Source organism: Salmo salar, chromosome ssa17, assembly GCF_905237065.1.
Source record: "Salmo salar chromosome ssa17, Ssal_v3.1, whole genome shotgun sequence".
Taxonomy (NCBI): Eukaryota; Metazoa; Chordata; class Actinopteri; order Salmoniformes; family Salmonidae; genus Salmo; species Salmo salar.
In genome coordinates, this window is record NC_059458.1 from 51,552,962 (window position 1) to 51,565,658 (window position 12,697).

General features: G+C 43.6%; 1 protein-coding gene across 1 annotated transcript; it reads right to left on the bottom strand.

The window, feature by feature from the left end:
- Positions 1-11,427: 11,427 nt before the first annotated feature.
- On the bottom strand, positions 11,428-12,571 carry atp6v1fnb (ATP6V1F neighbor). Its single transcript, XM_045698640.1, has 3 exons — positions 12,551-12,571; positions 11,966-12,419; positions 11,428-11,682 (listed from the first exon to the last, which is right to left on the bottom strand). Exons 1-3 carry the CDS (start codon positions 12,569-12,571, stop codon positions 11,567-11,569), a joined length of 591 nt encoding a protein of 196 aa, XP_045554596.1. The 3' UTR covers positions 11,428-11,566.
- Positions 12,572-12,697: the final 126 nt, after the last annotated feature.

The following is a 12,697-nucleotide window of genomic DNA, read 5'->3' on the forward strand; positions in this document are numbered from 1 at the left end:
GAGGTGGATTACCAATAATATTGCACCATTAAAGTGGGAATTCCAAAACTTTTGGCCCCTGGGGTCTGGAAGAAATGACAAAGTGAAAAGCTATGAAGATGACGCCGACTTCAACTGTGGCAATGCAGCTTCCAGAGACAACCCACTCCTTAGACCTCAACCGGCCCGGATACAATGGACTCCTATCTCTCTGAGAGAAAAAAAGACATAAAAACACAACCGTGACCTCTGCATTTCCCTCTGAGAGAATAATCATACACGTTTTGAAGTATGAAGGACATTTCTGTAGTGGAAATTAAAGGTCCCTTTGAGAATCCCAACCTTATTTTTTTAGTGGGGACATATTTTACGATACTTTTGGCAACATCTCCCCCCTTTACCACCCTAAAAGTATTTTATTGCTAATTTGAGCGGTAACTGCCTGGTGGAAACAATAACTACAGATTTTACAAAAAAAAGTGTTAACATTACAATGAGAGCGTACTTAAACTTCCATCTGTGTATGGTTCGTCATCTGGACCCGGGCCCAGTGCTGGTGATGGTGGTGTTGTTAAAAGCCTGACAAAAGCTTTTTGTTCCAGCATTATGATACATTCACAGCTGAATGTTTCCATTCCAATTAGGCACTGATTGCCTTATTACCCAGCATTATGGGAAATAGAGGAGCCAAGCGAGAGCCGAGAATGGCTGTCAGCCTATACTGAGAGAGAGAGAGAGAGAGAGAGAGAGAGAGAGAGATGCTATAGAGCAAGTCTTCTTTTTAAAAACATTTTAACCTTTATTTAACTATGCAAGTCTTCTTTTTAAAAACATTTTAACCTTTATTTAATTAGGCAAGTCTTCTTTGCGCATATAGACTACATGACCAAAAGTATGTGGACAACTGCTCATCGGACATCTCATTACAAAATCATCGGCATTCATTTGGAGTTAGTCCCCCCTTTGCTACTATAACAGCCTCCAGTCTTCTGGGAAGACTTTGCAATAGATGTTGGGCGATTAGGCCTGGCTCGCAGCTGCCGTTCCAATTCATCCTAAAGGTGTTTGATGGGGTTGAGGGGCCTTCCCCAAACCGTTGCCACAAAGTTGGAAGCACAGAATCGCCTACAATGTCATTGTATGCTGTAGCATTAAGGTTTTCCCTTCACTGGAATTAAGGGGCCTAGCCCAAACCATGAAAAAATAGTTGAATCCAATCATTTGAAGCGGTGTCCACATACTTTTGTATATATAGTGTATGTTTGTAAGTGGTTGGGTGTGTTTAACAGGAGATTGGTGGCACCTTAATTGTGGAGGACAGGCTCGTGGTAATGGCTGCAGTGGAATAAGTGGAATGGTATCAAATATATCAAACATAAGGTTTCCATCTGTTTGATGTAGTTCCGTTCGCTCTGTTCCAGCTATTATTATGAGCCGTCCCCCCCTCAGCAGCCTCCACTGGTGTGCATGTATGTGCGCGTCTTCTGCACGTGTGTGTCTGTGGATGGGTGTGATTGTGCTGTGTCTCCTTGTTAATGTGATTACATGGAGTGTTCTGTTCTAGACAATAGATCCTTCATGGATCAGTTGAAAATGAGTTTTATGAGGGCCATGACTGTGGCCACTTCCTTTTACTGCGTATTTTAGGAGGCTATTAGCCCCTCTCCCTCCCATTCCTGCTTCCTCTGAGTGGATGCCTGAGCCGGATGTCTCCCACTCTGACATTGTCTGCTCCAAAACACTTATGTGTTCTCTCTTTATATCCCCCATAAAAGATACAGGGAACAAATATGCTGGAGACACCTTCCCTTTTCTTCTTACCATTAACCATCTCTTACCATCAAGTCTGTGTGTGTGTGTGTGTGTGTGTGTGTGTGTTTATGTATGTATCAGAGTGTGACTCTGTTCATATTAAAAAGGTATGGGAGGGATTGAGGACATAGATCCCCCCTCCTTCTCTATCCTCCTTTCTCATAGCTTCCTTCAAGTGTAACGTTCTTGCTTTGTTCTTCCCCCATCCCTACATCTTCCTCTACCTTCACCCTTTCTCCAACCCTCATCTCTCCCTCCTCCTTTATAACCATTCCCTTGTCCACTCCTTCTGTTCTCCCCACGTAATCCACTACACCATCGTCCTCTCTTTCCTACTCTCCTATTCTCTTTCACCTTCACCAACCATCTCTCTTTTCCTTCCCTCCTCACCCGCCTCATCCTTTCCACAGGTGGTCAAATAGGGACTTCTCTCTCTGGTGGATCAGAGCCAGCTGAGCCCACTAACGTGCCCCTGCCTCCCCCCCAGACCCCATCTCCCCTGCTGGGCTGAGTGCTGGCTGGCCTGTCTATAATCCCCTGACTGCCCCTAGTCTGCTCTCACCTGTCCCATGTGAGTTGTGCTGATGGCCTGCTTCCCCCTGATACCTGATAGGAACATCACTCATCAGCACCAGAAGGGATTTCAAACAGAGACTACTCCTTCAAAGGCTTTAACACACCTTTACGTAAACAGTAAAGGGTTCAGGTGTGGATATAAGGTTAAGACTAGAGCAATCTGTTTTAGATGTAATTTAGTCATTCATTTTGCCCTGTACAAGTAAACACCTGCCACCAGCTCAAGTGTTCAAACGACACCTCAGTAGAAACAGTTGCAATACGGCTACAACATAAAAAAAACATTGTTTTTTTAAGGATGAGATATCACAGAAATCTTCTGGATTGTCATCCTGTGTGCCTTTCTTGTAGTCGTTTTACTGTCTCAGCATAAATGCCAGTCACCCGGCTGAAAGGAAATCAGAGCTGTGTGTGCTCCATCATTCTCTGCTGAAGGGCCCTCTGAAGAACATCAAACCCGTTCAGAGAAACACTGTAGAAAAGGTCCAGGAGGGATTCTTACCATAACATGACCATCATCATCCTAATTGCTGTTGTCTTTGTTGTAAAGCACTGGGAGATCTGTACGCACACTGAGAGTGCACACCGTTTGAAAGCAAAGTAGTTTAGATAAGCAAGGAGCTTTTCCGAGTGAATGTCATGTCTAATGCTGTTATGCACTGAATGTCTGAATGTTTCTCAGATGTGGAAAAACAGCTCCAATTTAGAGAGAGGGTGGGTGCATGTAAAAGTAGTGTGTGTGTGTGTGTGTGTGTGTGTGTGTGTGTGTGTGTGTGTGTGTGTGTGTGTGTGTGTGTGTGTGTGTGTGTGCGTGCGTGCGTGTGTGTGTGTGACCTTTTATAAATCATCCACTTTACAGGGTTATTTATTCTGTCGGAGATGATTGACTTGGTGAGAAGTGAGCTTGACAGGTTAAAAGCAGTCTATCCACCTCCTCCTCCTCCCCTCCCCCTCTCTCTCGCTCTCTTTCTCCTTCTTTATTTTCAGTCTGCTCTTAGTTGGCTCATATTAGGAGAGCCGTTGTGTGAAGATCAAAACTCTCACCAAGGAGCTTTATATTTAATCAAAACTTTTATCAGACACTATTGGCAGGAACAATGACAAATGGCAGCCTATTGTAAACAGCGTGATTCTCTCCATCTGAGCAGTGTGCGGTCTTCACTTGACTTCACTTTACAGTCTAGACTAAAGTAATTCCTTATTATACCACCATGGCACTTCACGTAAGTGATGTAACACTTCCTGATATGAGTGCGAGGAGAAGTTTGTGAAGGGGGAGAAAAATACAGGAACAAAGAGGGAGATAAAGAGTGGGGCAGAGGGAAGGATGAAAGAGGGGAAAAAATAGGGGAGAGAAGGGGACCAAAAGAGGGGTGGCATAGAAATAGTTTGAGAGAGAGAGAGACAGCGAGAGAGAGACAGCGAGAGAGAGCGACAGCGAGAGAGAGCGACAGCGAGAGAGAGCCAGCAAGAGAGAGACAGAGAGAGAGAGAGAGACAGCGAGGGAGGGAGGGTGATATAGGGAGGGATATAGAGAGAGATGAGCAGGCAGGCTAACAGAGGGCTATGGTTTCAGCAGTGCCTGACAGTCCTTAGCTTTAATTAAAGAGGAATTACATTAATAAGCCTGGCTCTGGTCTGTCACTGGAGGAATTCATTACATTTAGACTGTTTGCAAATACCACCTGATCTAACATCTGTTAAAAGAGGACAGGCTGTCCCCAACCAGCTCTAGGCCTATAAACACTCACTAAAGAGTTTGCTACCAATCACAAATGCTGCATAGCTGTGCTCAGGATAAATTAACAGTTAATCTACTGCAATAGCCCTCCTAGCTGGAGTCTACCAGCAGCATACCACCCTGCATCCCAATGCTGTCTTGTCTCTGAAGCTAAGCTAATCTTTATATATTTAGATATAAGGCTCTAGGGCAGTCGTTCTCTTATTAAGCCTTCATCACCCATCTAGAAGTGTTGATGTTCCTCTTGTGTAACTTCCAGGTCAAGCTTGCATCCCACATGGCACCCTGTTCCCTATATAGTGCACTGCTTTTGGTCAAAAGTAGTACACTACATAGGGAATAGGGGGCCATTTGGGACGTCACAGAGGTCTAAGCCTCCATTGACCTTGGTGACCCATGACTTCATTACAACTAGATCACTTCTGTGCAGATGACCATCTTGAATGGAGTGTTTTTTAGGTTTTTAAGTCAAAGAGAAAGGAGTTGATTTAACCGGTTTCGTAATTGCTTCTTGGTGGCTAGCCTAGAGGCCTGGCATGTGAGTCTAGGGTATGTACTGCAGGGGTACTCAAATCCGAGCCCCAAATACTTCTGATTTTATTTTCTCTCTGGAAGTTAATAAGTGATTGATTGACATCACTGATTAGCCAGTGAGTAGTGCTGAGCGATGAATGCTTTTTTAGGTCGGTTCGGTTTCGGTTCAATTATTTAAAATATTATCACGGAGTTTCTATAATTAAACAAATTATGACATTACAATGATTATAGAGCTTTTTAATGGAAATTCCAAAGCCCAAAATAGTCAACATTAAATTGCCAAAACATTTTTTTTAAATGGTCTCTGTCAGGTCCACATTGGGTAGACATCAATAGGAAATTACTTTGAAATAATACAACATTTCAGTTGTATATATTACTTTGTTTTATTTGATGACTTTATTATGTTTCATTCCTTAAAGTCGTCATCTCATCTCTGTTCAGGCAGTAGCAGTCAGCCAGCCAGTTGTCTATGTTCTACCCATACTGTACTGTCTTTAGTCATCCTATTTAGCTAGCCTGCCTAAAGTATGCTGCAGAGCTGTCTGACAAAATCATTGTACTAGTTCTTCAAAATAGATAAGGCGTACTTTCACAAACTGTCTCTGTCCGTGTCGTCGTTGTGTGGTGTAGGCTACATTTTCTCTCTCTCTGGGTGTATGTCACCTAACGTACTGTATCAGGCGTAAAAGTGTATCCGTCCAGAGATCTGAATATAATGACGAGTGGGCACACTCACAATTTTGCCTAAGAACACAGAATAAAGAATGGTACCAACACATCCTCCGAGAGCAACTTTTCGATATTTTGGGTCCATGGCCAGGAAACTCCCCAGACCTTAATCCCATTGAGAACTTGTGGTCAACCCTCAAAAGGTGGGTAGACAAACAAAAACCCACAAATTCTGACAAACTCCAAGCATTGATTATGCAAGAATGGGCTGCCATCAGTCACTATGTGGCCAAGAAGTTAATTGACCGCATGCCAGGGCGGATTGCAGAGGTCTTGAAAAAGAAGGGTCAACACTGCAAATATTGACTCTTTGCATCAACTTCATGTAATTGTTAATAAAAGCCTTTGACACTTATGAAACGCTTGTATTTATACTTCAGTATTCCATAGTAACATCTGACAAAAATATCTAAAGACACTGAAGCAGCAAACTTTGTGGAAATTAATATTTGTGTCATTCTCAAAACCTTTGGCCACGACTGTACATAGTTACAGTACATATATAGGAGATTTATCTTATACTGTTCCGGCGGATAAGCAACAGGGTCTCACTAGTTTCTCCTGTGGTAGGGTAAGGAGTTGCACTATTGCACAAATACAGTATATTACACCCCCTTTTCTGAAACCCGGTCCTCCAGGTGAGAAATAGTTCTGATTTTCATTCTTCTTCTCTAATCAGAGGCTGATTCAGTCCTGGGACACCCGGTGAGTGGACTGTCTGGTAGTACTAAGCGATAAAGCAACATAATAAAAAATAAAAAAAAGTTATTAAACAACTAATTGACGGAAGTCGGTTCCATTTAGTTTGATTTTTTGGGAGCCCAACAGCAATTTCTCTAGATAGAAATCAAATAATTCATGACAGGAGAGAAATCAAGTCAAGAACTATGTGGGACGCTGGGCTGAAGGGAGTTTTCATTAAGCAAATATTCAACCTAGTTCAGCTCAGAAACATGTTTATTAACTACAATGACCATAATCCATTGTACCTGTTTTTTTTTACAGAATGAGGACGAAGCAAGAGGTTTTCACTCTCCCAAAATCTGTCCAAAATAACCCCAATGCTTTTCTACGGGCTTATTTTGGACCTAAGCGTGTCGCCTTCCTCCCAGCCTTTGGGAAAACGACATCTATTGTTAGGGTGGGGAATAGATGTCAAGAAGGGCAGCAAAGAAGCCACTTCTCTCCAGGAAAAACATCAGGGACAGACTGATATTCTGCAAAAGGTACAGGGATTGGACTGCTGAGGACTGGAGTAAAGTCATTTTCTTTGATGAATCCTCTTTTCAATTGTTTGGGGCATCCGGAAAAAAAGCTTGTCCGGAGAAGACAAGGTGAGCGCTACCATCAGTCCTGTGTCATGCCAACAGTAAAGCATCCTGAGACCATTCATGTGTGGGGTTGCTTCTCAACCAAGGGAGTGGGCTCACTCACAATTTTGCCTAAGAACACAGCCATGAATAAAGAATTTTACCAACACATGATGGAGCACCTGCCATAAGGCAAAAGTGATAACTAAGTGGCTCGGCGAAAAAACATCGATATTTTGGGTCCATGGCCAGGTAACTCCCCAGACTTTAATCCCATTGAGAACTTGTGGTCAATCCTCAAGAGGCGGGTGGACAAACAAAAAAAGCCCTCTTCCAAACAGTTGTAATACTGACAAACACATAAAGAGGTGCTTGTGCTTGTCAATCGCTCTCCCAGGCCAATCCATCTAGCTGTGAGTGATGTGAACGTACAAGCAACCCCCATCGTGTCAGCCATTAAAACTGATCAGGTTCGACAGCACACTAACAAAATGGCCCGATGTTTGTGTGATTGGGTGCGTGTGTGCCACAGGAGATTGGTGGCACAATAATTGGGGAGAATGGGCTCATGGTATGGTGTTTGATGCCGTTCCATTTGCTCCGTTTCGGCCATTATTATGATTCGTTCTCCCCTGAGCAGCCTCCACTGGTGTGTGCACATGCATGTGTCATGACTTTTGTGTGTGCTTAATGCTTACTGTGTGCTATTATGAGTGGGTGTGTGTTTGTGTTCGTGGCAGCCTACATGCTGGTATTATATGAAAAAGTTGAAGCACTGTCCCCCGCGCACCACTGAGTCGCCAGTTGGACAGGATCCCCTGGAACAGAAGGCCTCTCTCTCTCTCTGCCTCTCTCTCTCTCTCTCTCTGCCTCTCTCTCTCTCTCTGCATCTCTCTTTGTCTCTCTGCATCACTCTCTCCTCCCCGGGCTTTTGTTTCTGTATTCCATCCCTGTGTTCACCCTGCATCAGCCACACATGCCTAGACAAAGAGCTGTGACACACACCTGCTCCTGTGTCTCTCCCTGCCATGTTTGATTGCTCAAAGAGCAGCCCAGCCTAAGATATAATCATCTAATCAGCTAGCAGCAGCGCAGTGTGATTGCATTCCCAATCAGTTAACCCTCTCCCTCTCTCTGATGAAATGATTAGTATACGACCAACACAAGAAATGGAATGTGATGTCATGGATTGTGTTTTCTTGTCTCCGGGATTGGATTGGTCTTTTTACTGATAGAATTACTAAAGTAAACAGGGGATATAGGGGCTAAGAACACAGACAGAATAACATGTTCTGTTATCTCTGCGAGACTTGGAATGGGATGGGATCATGTTTGGACCACTTTGTTTCACGCACCAAGTGGTACTGTTGGACGGTTATGACTTTGGGGAAATAAACTGTTGGCAGGATTGATATCTGCAGGTAAAATGGCAGGTGTTGTTTTTACTCAAAAATAGAAGTAAAAATATGCTTCACCAACACTGGCACAAAGATCACAGTCATCTTCATACATCAGAGAGAGAGAGGAAACAAAAACCAAGAGGGACAGCTGGAAACGGTTAGAAGAGCGAGAGACAGAGAAAGAGAGATGAAGCACTGAAAACTAACCTTTTCAGCAAACTTGGTAGTGACACCCTCATCTCTTTGAGACTGAACCAGAATGAAGTATGGACAAAAAAGAAAGCGAGAGGGAATGAAAAGAAAAAGGGTTAAGATACTTGATTATTTAGGAAGACTTAACCATGCATGTTCTGTCTAACTATACAGCGTTCACGGCATGTAAGCATTAGTAATTAATCTGCCTATAGTTTAAACAGAGTCAAGGACTTAGCCCAAAACTCAAGGACAGAAGGGTTGCTGGGGCAAAGGGTCATAAGCAAAGTTTTCAGCAGACTGAGGTTAGCTAATCTTTGGCGTTTTATTCAGAATCACTCATACGTGTGAGAGATTATTCTACTCCATTAAACGCTGGCGGACGCTGAGTAGGTTGAACGTGGTTTCTCATTAAAACCCACTTCATATGAAGAATGAAGGCTGGAGGTCCGATATGTAACCATTAACAAAACATCTTTACAATCTACTCTGAATCATTAAACTCTGTTAGCCACGCCACTGATCTATGGGTCCGTGCCAAATCTTCCATCTTTGTTTTCTGCCCAATTGGAGACCAGTATAGAGCCTGTATGGACATAATCTGTCCAATGGTGAAAGGGCAGGTGATAATAGTCATAAATGGAGGTGTGAATTATTTAACCGTGCCAGAGATCAGTTCTGCCTGGGTTAGGATGACAAGACCTTTCATAACTCATCTGACAAGTGTGCAGTTTGTCTCTATTGGCAACACACACATAAAACGCACGGGCACACACACTCAGTAAAAACAAATATGTGATGTACCAGAGGTGGGTGGGAGAAGCGTAGCAGGGTTGACCCCTTGTTATAGATGAGGATGGCAGCAGTGAGTCACAGGATAGGATGAAAGAACTAGTCTGCAGATCAACGCAACACACGGACAGACACACACACACACACACACCATGAGTCATGATAGAGAGGATTAACATAGGCACTGGTGTAATTTGCCCCTAACTACTAACTATTTTGAATTGCATATATGCATCCCTATTGATAGAAGTGGGTGGTTGAAACTTTTGTAAATATCCCTTTGGAGTCTCAGAGATGGTTTTATTTTTTCATTAGCGCTGTTGTGCTGTGGAAGTGTTCCAGGAGGAACTAGACATGTCTATGAAACAATCAAAAATTATTATCTATGAAACAATCAAAAATCATCCAGGACCAATTTTGAAAATCAAGTAATAGGCCATCGACCAGGAAGATATTGGTTATTTAATTTGATTGGCAAGGAGCTCTATTCTTCGAAAACGACAAGCTGATTCACTCACTGATTGGAACAATAATCAGCTTCTAAGAAGTCTGAAACATTGCCAATGTCCTGATGCACTTTGACCATTCTAATAATGGTATACTAAACAAATTGCAACATGCAACAATTTCAAAGATTTTACTGAGTTACAGTTCATATAAGGAGATCAGTCAATTCACGACTGGGCAAGGGCGCAGACATGGGTGGGCATAGGCCCACCCACTTGGGAGCCAGGCCCACCCACTGGGGAGCCAGGCCCAGCCAATCAGAATTGATTTTTCTCCACAAAAGGGCTTTATTACAGACAGAAATAACGCCTCAGCACCCCCTCAGACGATCCCACAGGTGAAGAAGCCGGATGTGGAGTTCCTGGGCTGGCGTGGTTACACATGGTCTGTGGTTGTGAGGCCGGTTGGACGTACTGCCAAATTCTCTAAAACGATTTTGGAGGCAGCAGAGAAACGGTAGAGAAACGAACATTCAAATCTCTGGCAACAGCTCTGGTGGACATTCCTGCAGTCAGCATGCCAATTGAACGCTCCCTCAAAACATCTGTGGTATTGTGTTTTGTGACAAAACTGCACATTTTACAGTGGCCTTGTATTGTCCCCAGCACAAGGTGCACCTGTGTAATGATCATGCTGTTTAATCAGCTTCTTGATATGCCACACCTGTCAGGTGGATGGATTATCTTTTTTGTTTAGTATATTTCTATTCTCACTGCTCCCATCACAGTGCTTCGGAATCTGGCTGTGGTGACATTTGGCTGCCTGTGCTAATGCTGTCTCTATGGGAGTGTTTGGGTGGGTAATGAGAGCTATTTATCTGACAGAGCACTGTCTGCTGTCCTGATGGGGCCCTGTGATGAGAGAGAGAGCATCATCAGACTACGAATAAGAGGAGCCTGTAATTTCCTATTTGTATGATAGCTAAAGTGCCAATGCAGTGAATTGCCATCGCACGTCTCACATTTTTTTGACAATATCTCCTCTAATGCTCTCTGTTACAATAGAGTATTGGCATTGATCTGTCTATGAAAAAACAGTGGCACTCTCTGGTGGTCATTCTCCCCTGTTGTCTGGTGGTCAACGCTATGATTCAAATAGAATCTTTGACTGACATAAGTAGGTAATAAATTGGGGTAGTTACATTTCACATAAATGCCTGCCTTTGTCCCTCGGGTTACAGTATATTGCTTTGAATGACCATTCATGTAATTTCAGAGAGCCTTTCGACCAAGCTGCCATATCACGTTGTCATGCTCACTGCTCTGTCTATTGTGAGGTGTGGGCTCCCCCTTGTGGTGACTGTACAAATAGACTCACAGCAGAGCTTTACTGGGTCTCTCTGATTTAGGTAGTCTGTCTTTAATAGGCTACTACCTATCAAACTGTGGCGAGGGGATATATTTACTTCCCTCTAATTAGAGAGATGGGAGGTAAGGGGGCTGGTGGGCATGCCTCTTTCCCTACACATTCAGGGCCTGTGTCTGGCCATCAATCCCTCTCCCTGTTACCAGAGTAGCCAACTGTAATAGAATCCACTCTATTCTCTGGGCTCAGCGTTGGTTCACTCATCCCTGAATGCAGACCTACTCTCCTTGCCCACCTGTGGCAGCCAGGTGATAGTAAGCTGATCTGTCCACTTGTGAAAAGCAGGACTTAATACGATATTAATCCAGCAGGTGAATGATTAATGGCATTAGGCCATAGCCTCATAGCCAACAGGGACAAAGGTCTGAGTGTCTGGTGGATTACACATTGATAATTTATTTACTTATAATTTAGACAATGTGTGTTGAAAGGGGGGAGGGCACTTAGGCCAACATGGCAATATCCATCTCAAACTCCAGTGGTACAAGTTTCCAGAACCACACTTTTATTTTACACATTCTATTTATCAGCTTAATGACGATTTTCGTCTTCACAAGACCAGTGCAGGTGTTGGTGGTGGGCCTGTACTGTCAGTTGAGTCCTGTGTGATCCGGTAGGCACCATCACGCCACGGTGTCTGAGGTGGCGGAGCGAGGGAAGACGCCGTTCTTGCGGAAAAAGCTCTCTTTCACAATGGCGTTGAATGCATACATCGGGACGTAGGTCTTGTTCATGTCACCTGCATTCAGAAGGGGCGCAGCAGGGACAGTTACCATGACAACTGGAGATAAGACATGGAATGTAGTAGAGTTACAAGCTGGGCAGGACCATGATGTCACCCCCTGAATAGTTTTTCTACTGTATGCCCCATTACATGTGATGTTTTGGCTATTTCAAAGTAGAAAACATTTAAACATTCCAAATCCATGAGTGGTTTTACCATGTTGCTAGAATGGCTGTTTAATTGGTTAATCAACTATTAAGCCTAATAATTTCAAAGAAAAAATGTGTTGTTTTTTTACCCAGACCCCATCCATACTGCCAGTTGCTGGTTATAGGGTAGAGGTACTTGACCTCAGGATCCTTTCGCTTCCTGAGGAGGAGGTATTTGTAGCGTCCAGTCTCCTCTTCTGAAAAGCCATCATACAGCACATCCCGAGTCTCTCCCGATACCGGCCGCATCACATCGATAATGACCTTCTCATCTCTACTTTTGACCTGCGCCCCTTCTGTGGTCAGCGTTTTCACCGGTTTTGCTTCACGTTGAGGTTCGTTGATTTGTGGCAGTTTCATCCCTCGTTTTTCACCCACCTTTTTGACGAGTTTAGGTTTGATCCAGTTATCTCGAAACCAATTTAGTCTGACAATTTTTTCTTTCAAAATAGCCTCCTTCCAAAACTCCTGTTTTTGAGAATCCATGTCCGCTGCTCTTCCCAAAAGCCAGCTAGCCTTCTTGCGGATTGAGGTTAAGCACAACTGTCACCCAAAGCAATTCAATATTTTGGATATTCTTTTATTATCTGGATACATTCAGGACCAATACAATCCACATCACATTAAATGTGCAAGAGAAATTACACGAGATGTAGGCTTGAATTTTCCATCACCAAAATGTATGCGGGTATCATGGCGCGCTCGTGAAACCTCTCCAAACATTTGCGTAACAATAGGTTTATGTCGTCACACCAGGGCCGGTTCCACCCTTTTGGGGGCCCTAAGTGAGATTTGATTGGCCAAGCGGTCAATATTTTTTG

Coding starts and splice junctions, on each gene's coding strand:
- atp6v1fnb (XM_045698640.1), bottom strand. CDS start 12,571: ATGATACCCGCATACATTTTG. Junction 12,420..12,550: donor TGATACCCGCATACATTTTG/GTGATGGAAAAT, acceptor TTTGGGTGACAG/TTGTGCTTAACCTCAATCCG. Junction 11,683..11,965: donor GCAGTATGGATGGGGTCTGG/GTAAAAAAACAA, acceptor TTCTGAATGCAG/GTGACATGAACAAGACCTAC.